Source organism: Neltuma alba, unplaced genomic scaffold (assembly GCF_004799145.2).
Source record: "Neltuma alba isolate B1F8T4 unplaced genomic scaffold, ASM479914v2 tig00011156_pilon, whole genome shotgun sequence".
NCBI classification, from domain to species: Eukaryota; Viridiplantae; Streptophyta; class Magnoliopsida; order Fabales; family Fabaceae; genus Neltuma; species Neltuma alba.
Window position 1 is genome coordinate 42,787 of NW_021635889.1, and position 12,181 is coordinate 54,967.

Sequence of the window (12,181 nt, forward strand, 5' to 3'; positions counted from 1 at the left end):
AAGTCAAGGACAAAGGCTGGCACATATAATGCAAAGAGCTTTAATTTAAATTTGTCCAAAAGTTGCGTCCAAGCTATGCCTTGTCCCCCCAACCATCCTTATCATTTCACTTCTTCCATTCTTATTATTCTCTTCCTTTGAGTGAAGCTTCCGTTTTAACTAATGAACACCCTCCTCGAAATTGCTTTCCTTCTCTCTCTCTCTCTCTCTCTCTCACTCTCTCTGATCTCTCCATCCAACAACACCAAAATCTTGTTTTGGGGCATTTCAACTTAGGATGAAAAAGCTTCCATAAGAAATCAAAAAATCAGCACTGGTTGCTTTCATTTCATGCCCTTCATCACAAATGCAGTTATTCCATGCTTGGCCAGCGAAACTACGTACACCGTCATCCATACATAGGGGGTGTTTGGTAACAATTTTCATAAAACGAAACAAGCTCTTACACATATTTTCTTCGTATATCGTAAAAGTATTTTTATAACCATAGTTTGATTTCTATTTAAATACCCCATAGTCGAATTAAACTTGGTTTAGCTCCTTCTCTGTTCAGCATCCATCATCTCCTCTCCCAAACGCACGAGAAGTATTTTACAATTAATTAATATCCCTAAATTAAAACATTTTAATCTTTTCAATTACATATATGTATCTCATTAAACATGTGTATTATATTATATTTTATGATCAATATCTTGTAAAACAACTTATAAAATAAAACACAATATTCCTCTGAAAAATGCCTTTAACACTTTCGAAGTTTTTCGCATCCGAATAAATTTTGCTAATTTCTAGTCACCTCAAATACTCGATCTTGCCTCTATCCCCTCCTCCTTCGATCTCGTCCCTCCCACGGGAACGCCCCACCTTCGGAGACCAAAAATTAAAGTGGCCTCTGATCTCTCCAAAAAGAATCCACAAGCGCACTACTAGCTAATTTCCTTCTGCTGTCTATCCTCTCTCAACCTTCCGAACGGAATCCACCAGCCCTGCCTTCTGTCTTATAGTTCAGACTCGGCTTCATATATACTATTTGCACCTATATTACATATGCTTACACTTGTGAACGATGCGAGCATCTAAGCTCTCGCATCTGTTTCACACCTTCCCCATTCATTCTGTTCAATTCGTCGTTCTCTTTGTGGCAAATTTAAACTATAATAATCATAATAACGTATCTCAGCCCACAGTATTTATAAAAACTAGGAAATTCGTGGCTAGGAACAATATTGAGGCACGCGTTTTAGAAAATAGAGAGCGGGGGATCAGCCTTGGACTTCAATTTATCGGTGACTCAGTAAGTTTATAATCACCTTACAAGTAGATCCCATGGAAGGCAAGTACACGTATGTGGTGGCAGGAATGGGAGTAACTTGGCAAGTACAAGAGATGGTATCAATTATGTACGCAACAGAACTTGTCGATTTTTTCTAAAAGTGTGCATTAAGAAGGGACGAAAGAAGTAGAGTCAAGAAAGATGGGCCAGTTGCCTCCCAAAGAGGAAAAGTAGAAATTACAACAAAGAAAAGGACCAAATGCCATTTTCTAGGTCTTCACGATTCTGCTGGTTTCATAAGCAAACTAAACAATCCCATTAAATTACCCCTGCCACTTTTGTTTTGTTTTTGTAGTTTATGTATGTGTATGTAGTGATTATAATTTAACCAACTTCTCGATTAATTTAGCCCCATGCATGCTTACTTTCTAACTAGTCATAAATCAATGATCTTGTTTGTAATTTTAATCTTCAAAACAATATTTCTTTAGCAGATAAACTACCGTAACACCAGAGCCACGGAACTCAAGTTGAATTTACTGAGCAATTGTTTATGCGACATGCATATGTATATTTGAGTTAATATGATGAGCTTATACAATTGTAGTGTAATTCATACACTTGATTTCCTTTAGTTTTGCAGGCTTACTGGGTAGAGTGGACCTATAAATCATATTATAACTTAGATAGTGACATGGAATATAGTTCATTTGACGTGACCTTGTTGATCATTAACTAGAGAGGATGGGGCAAAACAACGAGTCAGCGAGCCATGTCCAACAGGATTGTGGCTCTACATGGTTCGAGATAAGTGGTTGTGATAACATTAGTTGCTTTTATTTTGGTCATGTGAAAATGATAGCAAAATAAGAGAGCAAAAATTGAGTTGATCGATTAACCATTGACTCGTAAAAATGCCCGTCTATATGCGCTTTCAATAATGACATTTAATTGAGCGAAATTTTGGAAGCATAAGACCAATTTTTACAACCAAATTAACTATGTTTCAGTATCATCATATGAAGTAAAATAACTTGCAACTTATTTTACTTTGAGATCCAATTGCGTTTTTGACCCAGAACAAATTAGACACAATTTTTACCTATTCGTAATTGCATAGACTCTATTTTTGCAGCATTGTTTTAATTGTTTGGATTGGAACGAAGGTAAAAACTGTAGAGTTCAAATGGTGTGAAACCAATAGCTGAGCATGTTATAAGGAGGGGCAGTGCTGTTTTTGCAGGGTTTTGTAGGGAGTGAGTAAGCGTGTAATGTAGGCTGCAAGCATGAAGTGCAAAAAGAGAAATTCAAAATAAGTGAGAGAGAGAGAGAGAGTAGGTAAAAATTAAAAGACAAGTGGTGAATAAAATAACATGAATCCAAAGTGTGCATGATGCATGCGTGGGCGGGTGGGAAAGAGAGAGAAAGGAATAAGGACTGAAGGAGGGAGGGTGTCACGGACCCATCCACCCTCTCATTCAATGCTTTACCAAACTCACCTCCATATCCCTCCTCCTCCTTCTCTTCTCACTTATCCTCTCTCGCTCTCTACTCCACGCCACCAATGGAGTGCGAAGCTGCTTTCAAAACCAGTTCTCGCATGGACGCTGGCCTCAAATTCAGCCCCCGTGCGTTTCTCGAGGAGTTGTCCGCCTCCAATGTGCAGAATCTCACCCCTTCCGATCAGTTCTTTGTGGACGGCCTTCTTGACTTCTCCCACCACGACGCCCTCCCCGAGCAGCCGGACCAGCCACAACAACCCCTCCATGATTCTCTTCCTGTTTCTCCTCGCCTGCTCAACAAAACTCCTAAAACTTCTTCCGTCACGGACGATTTCGCCTCTGCCCAACTCATCCTTCCGGTACTTCCTTTCATTTCCTTCATTACAACACCCGTTTTCACCTCTTTTCTGCGTCCCCTTTCATGGTTGCTGATCAAAGTTGCAATCTTTATAGGCGGATGAAGAAGCAGACTTGGAGTGGCTCTCTCATTTCGTCGAGGATTCCTTCTTCGAATACTCCGCTCCGTACCCTGCCGGAACATTGCCGGGAATTCCGAAGACCGAGACAGAGAAAGTACTTGAATTTGAAACCCCTGTTGCGGCCTCGCCCTGTTTCCCGACCCCAGTTCCTGCCAAGGCCAGAAGCAAACGAACACGAACCGGATTGCGGGTTTGGTCACTGGGCTTTCCTCCTATCACCGAGTCGTCATCCTCAACTTCTTCGTCATCCTCCTCTTCTTCGTCTCCTTTGCTAATTTATAATAACAGTGTCTCTAATCCGCAGCTCATCGGCTTCGAAGCAAAGTCACCGAGCGTGAACAAACTAAAAAGGAGGACGGCTGATGAGGCGGCTGAGGGAGTGGCCGCTTCGACACCGCGGAAGTGCAGTCACTGCGGCGTGCAGAAGACCCCACAGTGGCGGACCGGACCGCTCGGAGCAAAAACGCTATGTAACGCGTGTGGGGTACGATATAAATCCGGCCGACTCTTGCCTGAATACAGACCCGCTTGTAGCCCGACATTCTCGAGCGAATTACACTCGAATCACCACCGGAAAGTGCTGGAGATGCGGCGGGAGAAGGAGATGAGCGAGATGGGGTCGGGTTTGGAGCCTCCGACTGTGGTCCCCAGTTTTTGATCAGTGGAAAAAAAATCTAGGTAGGAGAAAAATAGGCGAGGAAGGAATAGAATAATTAGTTTAGCAGAGAGAAGAGAACCGAGCTGGTGTAAATTTTTATAAATAATTTTTTTCTTTAAACTTTGTTGATGTGGTGGGTGCGGTAGGTGTTAGTCCTTTGTAACTGACTGAAAAGACTTGCACTTTTTTTTTCCCCCCCGGTGAACTGCACTCTTTTTAACTTAGAGGAGGAGCAGAGTGTTTTTTCTTTGTTTTTTGTTTTAGATGGAATAGAATAAGTATGTCGTGGTTTTCAAAGACGGAGGGGGTCCTGGAAATGGGAGGTGGGAATTACCGAATTAGGGCTGGGAAAGCATGGACTTGTTATTAAACTAAGAAGGGGGGTGGATTTATATCACCAAAAAACAAAAAAGGGTGAAGTGGTTGAAACTTGAGAAGCGTCGTGTGGCGTGGCCACATAGAATTTGTACTAATGGATTCCTTTTCTCGTTTCCAAACTCGTCAATCTCTGTACTTATCACTGGTTGTTTTTGGATGGAGATGTTCATGAATTTAAAATTGCTTATGCATGGACGTTTCCAAGTCGCATGAGCTAAAAATTGGAAGCCTGAGCCTGCCCTTTCCGCGCTTCCATAGCTTGGACACCTTTCACTTTTTTAGTGTTTTTTAACCAAATAAAAAACGTTTTAAATTAGTTTGTATTTGACGTTTTTTTTCACTTGGTATTGATAGAATATTTTTAGTGTGTTGTGTGATTCCAGAAATAAGACTTGGAATATTGAAGTGAAATTTAGATAATGGAGAATGAATAATGTGCATGAGCTGAACTTACTGAAGAAGATTAGAAAGAAGAAAGAATGATGAGGAGAAGGAAAGGAAAGAAAGGGAAGAGGAAATGTGGAGGGGAAGGCATGTATGTCAAAGCAAACAGATGGGGAAGTGTGTGGGGAATGCAAATGCTGCCCTTTCATTCAACTGCTGCTTGTTGTTCCATATTTTCATGTTCCCTTCTTCTCTTTCATTGTTATACTACTTCTGGTCTTTTAATATAATAATTAGTTGACTAATTTGAATAGATTAAGAAAATTAGTTAAAATAGTTATTTGTAATAAATAGGTATTGTCTTTTTTAAAATATTCTTACTAATTAAATATATTAGTTAGAACCATTATTATTACAAAGACTATATTGAAAAAAATATATAAATATAAGAGACAAAATAGATTGGGGTGTTATAGTTAAGACTAAAATAAAAGTCAAATAAATTTTTATATTAAGAACCGGATGCAGTATTTGGTGACGTCCTTTAATGGACACATACCAAAAGTGATTGCCTCATTTTCGCACGCACTGCATCTAATTGCATCCTCTCTAATGCCTTATTAATATAAATCTTTGGCTGCCTCTTAGCATTACATATAATCTCACGTGAAAGTCACACTTATTTAGCATGCACAATGCCGCCACTTTGTATTATTTTTGGACATTGAAAAGCATGTGGATGACTCAAATTTCAAACAACAATAATGGTATTATTAAAAATAAGGGTGACGTTGTATGGGCAATATATTAATGAATGAATATAAGCCAATGCAGTTATGACTTATGAATAGGGTTAAAGTGCAATCCACCCCGGAGGCTATTTGTTTGTCGCAATTTCAACTCAGATATATTTTGAGGTGCAATTTTTGTCACGTCTTTCCAAATTGGGCAATGTTCGACCGATTGGACGGTTTGGCTAAACGGCGTCAAAAAACTCCCACGCTGGAAAGAAATTAATTGGAGACACAGCAAATGTATAGATTGGCGCCGTTGGATGAGTTCATTAAAAGAGATAGATGCCATTTGAAACTTAGTCAAGGGCACACGAAGTGTGAAACATTATCCAGACAGTAACCAGTTTGGGGGACTTTTGAGGCAAAGGCGATGGAAGAATCTATGTCATCCCCGATAAGAAGCATTAGGACGAGAGTGTTGATGCTGAGGGAGGGTGCGGAGTCGGAATATGAAGGGGGTCAGAGATACTATCATTGTGGTTTGGCTGCTCTACGGTGACTTCATGGACTAAGAGGAACCGGAGAACGTAACATACTTTAGACTTAAGGGAAGATTTTTGGGGGAGGGTAGTAAATGAGAGAAGAAAATGGAGGAAGGGTAATTAATGAAGGGAAAAAAAAGAGAGGAAAGGACGGATCGAGGTGGAAAAAAATGAAAGAAGTAGTAAAGGAAGTTGAAAAAAGAAAAAAATAGGGAGTGGGAGGTTGGAAGGTGAAGGAAAATAGAATAAAAGAGAGGGGAGATGGAAGAAAAAGAGAGAGCGAGAGAAGAAAAAGAGAAAGCAAGAGGCAAAGAGGAAAGGAAAGCAAGCAAGCAAAGTTGCAGAGTATGTGATAAGTTTTAGAAATCATTTAGGTACACAAAATTATTTTTTTTAGTCAAATTTTCTTTATGAATATTTCCTATATATTTAGAGCTCTATATTATTAGTATTATAATGGTTAGAGAAAACTTTATCTTTTGGATATAGAGTAAATATAGAATTTTAACAATATATGACTGTAAAAATTTAAAGATACATTATTAAGAAATTTTAATCTGTTTATATTTGTTTAATGATTATTTTGAGAATTTTAAATTAAGATTTTAGTTGAAAAATTTGTCATTCAAAGATATAGAATGTTTTACAGATTAAATTTACGTTAAATAATTTATTTGAGTTATTTAATATATTATTGAGATTTTAATCAACTTGAATATTGAATAAGTTAAAGATTTGTTGTTGAAATAATTTTGAAAGCTTGAAAATTTTGTAAATTGAGAATTTTATGAAATTAAATAAAGTTTAGGTTTGTTATAATTTAAAGAAGTTGTTTGGTTTGAGAAAAAATTTTAAAGGAGACTATAATAAATAATTGAAAATTTTAATATAAAATATTCAGATTTAGGGTAATAAAAATATTTACTTAAGTTATTAAATTTAAATAGTCTTATATGCTAATATATTTTTGTTTAGAGGATAGTCTTAGAATTTTAGACTAGTTTTGGTGTAGTTTTGAATTTTATATTAATAAATATTTATGTGTAATTTTGTAGACTATTGAGAATTTTGGAGTAATCTTTGTATGAATATTTGTAAGCTAAAATGTACCAAGTAATTTTGAACATTTTTTGGGTTAAGGTGCACCCAACACCCCCAAGTATTTTTTCAGGTGCACCCAATGGCCTAAAGTAATTTATGGTGCAATTTCGCCCTCAAAGTAATTAAAACGGTGCACTGGTATCCCATGCTAATAGATCTGTTACTTTGACTGTGAAATTGATGAGTCAGCACAAGTTTGATCAAAATAATCTAACCTGGCGTGTCTAATAAGCAGGTGACGTGGCTTTTCTTGTTAATTCCTTTGTTTTGTCCAAATATTATCTCTGAAATATTGCGTCTGGGGTGAAACAACTCGCAAAGGAAAATGAAAGTAGGCTTTTCTTCTCCATGTTTCGTCTTCAGCAAATCGTAATCCCTGTGATGTGAAATTTTCTTCTCTGACCAAATCGATTGATGTTTGTACTTGTTTTTCCCTCTATGTCAGTAGCCGCACCCATTGAAATCTGAGAAACATTGCTCATCTATTTGTGCCCCTTTCTGCATTTGAAAATCTGATGGGTGAATCAAACTCAGATTCGACGGCGACGAGCAAAAGAAGGATTGGTTTGGTCAGACAAGTTGGAATAGAGACCGAGTATGAAGGGCGTCAAAGGAATTGCTTGTTTGTCTTGAATATATTCTTGAATATATTATAGAGAGCCGATTAGCCAAATCTAATTCTTCAATATATTCTTGAATATATTATAGAGAGCCGATTAGCCAAACATCGAGAAGGGTTGTTTGTTATTGGGCCTTATCACAAAAATGGAATATATTTTGTCGGTCTAAACCAAACAAACAATTCCTTCAGTCTTTCATGTTTGCTTTTGAAGCTAATGAATTTGATAAGTTCCAAGTAAATAATAATTATAATTTTCGAACAAACGTACAAGCATGTCAAGATTCAACATAAATATATTTGGCTGGCAATCGCAAACCCCTCTACTACCAAATGTACAAGCATCAACCAATTTCTAGATCAACTTACTATCAATTTAACTTACTTGGTTGTATTTTTGGCACCCGTAAAACCTTCTGCTAGGGTTCTTCTCACTCCATGCTGTCCATCAAGGAGCCACCGCACCACAAAAATAGAACTTCAACGCCCTTCATACTCGGTCTCTATTCCAACTTGTCTGACTGGCTCTCTATAATATATTCAAGAATATATTCAAGAATTAGATTTGGCTAACCGGCTCTCTATAATATATTCAAGACAAACAAGCAATTCCTTTGACGCCCTTCATACTCGGTCTCTATTCCAACTTGTCTGACCAAACCAATCCTTCTTTTGCTCGTCGCCGTCGAATCTGAGTTTGATTCACCCATTAGATATTCAAATGCAGAAGGGGGGCACAAATAGATGAGCAATGTTTCTCAGATTTCAACGGGTGCAGCCACTGACATAGAGGGAAAAACAAGTACAAACTTCAATCGATTTGGTCGGAGAAGAAAATTTCACACCACAGGGATTACGATTTGCTGAAAACGAAACATGGAGAAGAAAAGCCTACGTTCATTTTCCTCTGCAAGTCGTTTCACCCCAGACACAATATTTCAGAGATAATATTCAAACAAAACAAAAGAATTAACAAGAAAAGCCACGTCACCTGCTTATTAGACACACTAGGTCAGATTATTTTGGTCAAACTTGTGCTGACTCATCAATTTCACGGTCAAAGTAACATATCTGTTAGCATGGGATACCAGTGCACCATTTTAATTACTTTGAGGGCAAAATTGCACAATAAATTACTTTAGGTCACTGGGTGCACCTGGAAAAATACTTAGAGGTGTTGGGTGCACCTTAACCCAAAATTTTTCATGTACATGTGAATTGTGTATGATTATATTGTGGATTTATTAATTTATTATACCATATTGAAATATATCTATGTATCATGACTTTTCAAATAAATGTTTTATTTTGTTAAGAATTATTGCTATTAATTATGATCAATATTTAAATATATTGAGTTATTGATACAGAAATTTTATTGTTATCTTACTTTAATAACATATTTGAGGACGTATAGCTGATGTAACATTATTTACTTATAACATATGTATTGTTGGGTTAAGGATAGAAGGAAATTTGTATGGATATAAAATTATCAGGCGGTATGCCATCACTCTGCACAGTGGATGACACTTGTCAGGGTCTCTTTTTTCATGTTTTCTTTTGGCAGGAAATTTATTGGAGCAGTGGGACATGTGATATCTCCTTATTTTATTTGTAAAGGAGGGAAGCCATAATTTGAACTTGAGTTCTATATCTTTGACTAGATATATCTTTAGTATCAGTGAGCTTGGAATAATTTAGTAAGATGGATTAGTTCTTATTGGACTAAGTATTAGCCTATTGCTCCAATCAACGGTATAAGGGTGGACGGTGATATAAGGGAGGCTGCATATTGCATTATTTTTGGATATATTAGAAAAATGATATTGGTATATCAATGAATCAAAAATGAAATTGAGTTGAATGTATAAAATCTATGATTTTGATACATAAATATATATACACATATAAACAGATTTTTGTCTATCATATATGGTTTGCTTGTTTAGGTTAGAAGTTCAGTAGTTACTGGGACGTTTGATCTCATCCCTTATATTAATATTTTTAGGTGAATGATCTAGTAGGAATCAAGAAAAGGCACTGATAGTGTGAGCTGTGAAGGCTTCTGTGCTTCTCAAGCACATGCTATGTTATATTTTAATTACTATGACTATAAGGTTTCAATAGTTTATTTTGTTATGTCTGAAAAATATTTTGAAATTGATCTGTTTTGAATGCTAAAAATATGTATGGATTTTTAAATGAAGTATTTTATTGCGTATGTGGATACAATTACGTGAGGTGTTACAAAGAAGATTCTATGGGTGCCCGAACTATTGGAAGGTATGTGTGTGTTATATTGTTGGGTTAGTAAAATGGGTTGTAATTTTTTGCGACATTGTGCCGGGGGAATGTGGGTATTTTGTGTGGCATGATGAAGATGCAAATGAAAGGTCGAAGGTTGTGATTAATGCACTTGTGGAACATGTAGATAAACTTTTTATGGAAAATGTGAGGATGCGGACGTGAGAGATGCAAGGGGAGAAAGTCCAAATGAAGCAAACGAAGGTATTATTGGGGTGTATGGTGAAATGAAGTGCAGATGCAACAAGAGAAGGAGCTGGTGCTATTGAAGAAGCTGAACACAATAACAGCTAGTGTAACCATGTTGGAGTGAATCGAAATACTCCTCCGGTCCTTGATATAAGACCCATTTAACTAATTTGATTAAATTAAAGAAGTTAGATAAGTTAGTTAATTATAAGAAAAGTAACACATTTTTCCTAAAATACCATAATGATCTTTCTAATACCCCCTCTCCCTCTTCTACTTGATTATGGTTGATGGAGTATTTATAGGGATAATTTAGAGAAAATTGATAAATATGATAAATGGGTCTTATATTTAGGACCAAAACTAACTCAATAATTGGGTCCTATATTAAGGACCGGAGAGTAGCATTTTTTAGATGTATTTTGGTGGTTAAATTTGGGAATTGTATTTTGTTTGTTGCTTGTTTCTTTGGGATAGGTATGAGTTATTAGAATTTATATTTTACTGATGACAGATGTATTTTCTCAATTTATAATTTCTAGTAAAACCATGGTCCAAGAATATTCCTTAATTAGTTTTCTCTATCACATATTCAAGAATTGATTTTCTCAAGTACATATTTGAGAAGCTCCATAAGTTTTGCTAAATTATTTTTCTCTAAACTGTTTTTATCTAATATATAGTTGAGAACTGGTCTTTTCAAATATATATTTAAGAACTAATATTTGAGAAATTTTTCTATCAACTAAAGACTTCTTATCAAAACACTAATATTCAGCAACACACAATCAAAACACGCTTACTAACAGTCAACATAGCTAAACCGTCCAATAGGTCGAATATTGTCCCACTTAGAAATATGACGTGATAAAAATTGCGCCTCAAAATATGTCTGGGTTTAAATTGCGACAAACAAAAAACCTCGGGGGTACGATTGTATTTTAACCCTTTTGAATATTATTTAAAGCACAGCCTATTTGTTTTCCTGATAACCACCATTCATATTCATGTCATGAGGCCCAGACTGAAGGCGCGCATGATGGGAAGTACTGGACTGGATTTTAGGAAGGCCCAACAGCCTAAATCCCTTCCGAAAACAAACTATTGAGAGCCTCTGAAATAGCATATGAAATCGAAAGAAAAGGTTTTTATTGTCAATCTCGCATACAACGCTCTCAGATTCAGCGTATACGGTGTGCCCCATAACATGGCAACATACGCGAGACTATGTAATCCTACTTCTGTCCGACACACAAACAATTCCGAACAAAGCTAACCAAGAGCGCCATGCATGTCAAGGTGAGGGAAGCTTGCTGCTGCTGCTTCTTCCTTCTGATTTCTTCTCATCTCCACATCCCCAAACCCAACACCCAATATTCCAATTACCACCGCCTCCCCACCCCGTCCGCCACCCCCACCCCCTCCTCCACCACCGCCCCCGCCCCCGCCTCCTCCTCCACCATTACCAATTCCTCCCCCCCACCATGACCTTTCCCATTTCCTCCTCCTCCACCTCCACCTCCACCTCCCCCATTGCCTCCTCCTCCACCACCCCCCTCCCCCACCTCCGCCCGCCGCCGCCTCCTCCCCCTCCACCAGTACCATTTCCTCCCCCCCACCCATGACCTTTCCCGTTCCTCCTCCTCCTCCGCCGCCCCCACCACTGCCACCCCTCCTCCCCTCCTCCACCGCCCCCTCCGCCTCCTCGACTTCCGCCATTATTTATTCTCCCCCGTCCTTCGTGTCTGCCTTTACCTCCTCTTCACCGGTATTGCTCACGTTCATATTCTGCTCAACTCTTATTTCGTCAGGAGTTGTAGCTGTAGAATTAACGAACCGGCCAGTGCCATCTACTCTCTTCACGCTGTCTTCACTTCTCACGTCAGCCAGACAAGCACCAAAGGCCACCACGAGTAGCAGAACAATCCCAAAAACTCTTCCCGTGATCTCCATCTCTAATTAGTAATGGCCAATTCCTCAACCCAACAATGCATATATCGCTGCTCCCTCAC

General features: G+C 37.9%; 2 protein-coding genes across 3 annotated transcripts; one reads left to right on the forward strand and one right to left on the reverse strand.

Annotated features, from left to right (window-relative positions):
- The first annotated feature begins 2,780 nt into the window (after positions 1–2,780).
- LOC114761971 (GATA transcription factor 5) lies at positions 2,781–4,621 on the forward strand. Of its 2 annotated transcripts, XM_028951419.1 has the most exons (3): positions 2,781–3,137; positions 3,232–3,447; positions 3,562–4,621. In XM_028951419.1, the coding sequence occupies exons 1-3, from the start codon at positions 2,841–2,843 to the stop codon at positions 3,913–3,915; spliced, it is 867 nt and encodes a 288-aa protein (XP_028807252.1). In that variant the 5' UTR covers positions 2,781–2,840; the 3' UTR covers positions 3,916–4,621. The 2 variants fall into 2 exon arrangements, with proteins under 2 accessions (XP_028807252.1, XP_028807251.1); XM_028951418.1 differs by having other exon boundaries at positions 3,232–4,621.
- A 6,820-nt stretch (positions 4,622–11,441) lies between these two features.
- LOC114761970 (probable H/ACA ribonucleoprotein complex subunit 1) lies at positions 11,442–11,888 on the reverse strand. Its single transcript, XM_028951417.1, has one exon. It carries the CDS (start codon positions 11,886–11,888, stop codon positions 11,442–11,444), a length of 447 nt encoding a protein of 148 aa, XP_028807250.1.
- Between the last annotated feature and the right edge of the window lie 293 nt (positions 11,889–12,181).

Coding starts and splice junctions, on each gene's coding strand:
- LOC114761971 (XM_028951418.1), top strand. CDS start 2,841: ATGGAGTGCGAAGCTGCTTTCAAAACCAGTTCTCGCATGGACGCTGGC. Junction 3,138..3,231: donor CTGCCCAACTCATCCTTCCG/GTACTTCCTTTC, acceptor CAATCTTTATAG/GCGGATGAAGAAGCAGACTT.
- LOC114761970 (XM_028951417.1), bottom strand. CDS start 11,888: ATGGCGGAAGTCGAGGAGGCGGAGGGGGCGGTGGAGGAGGGGAGGAGG.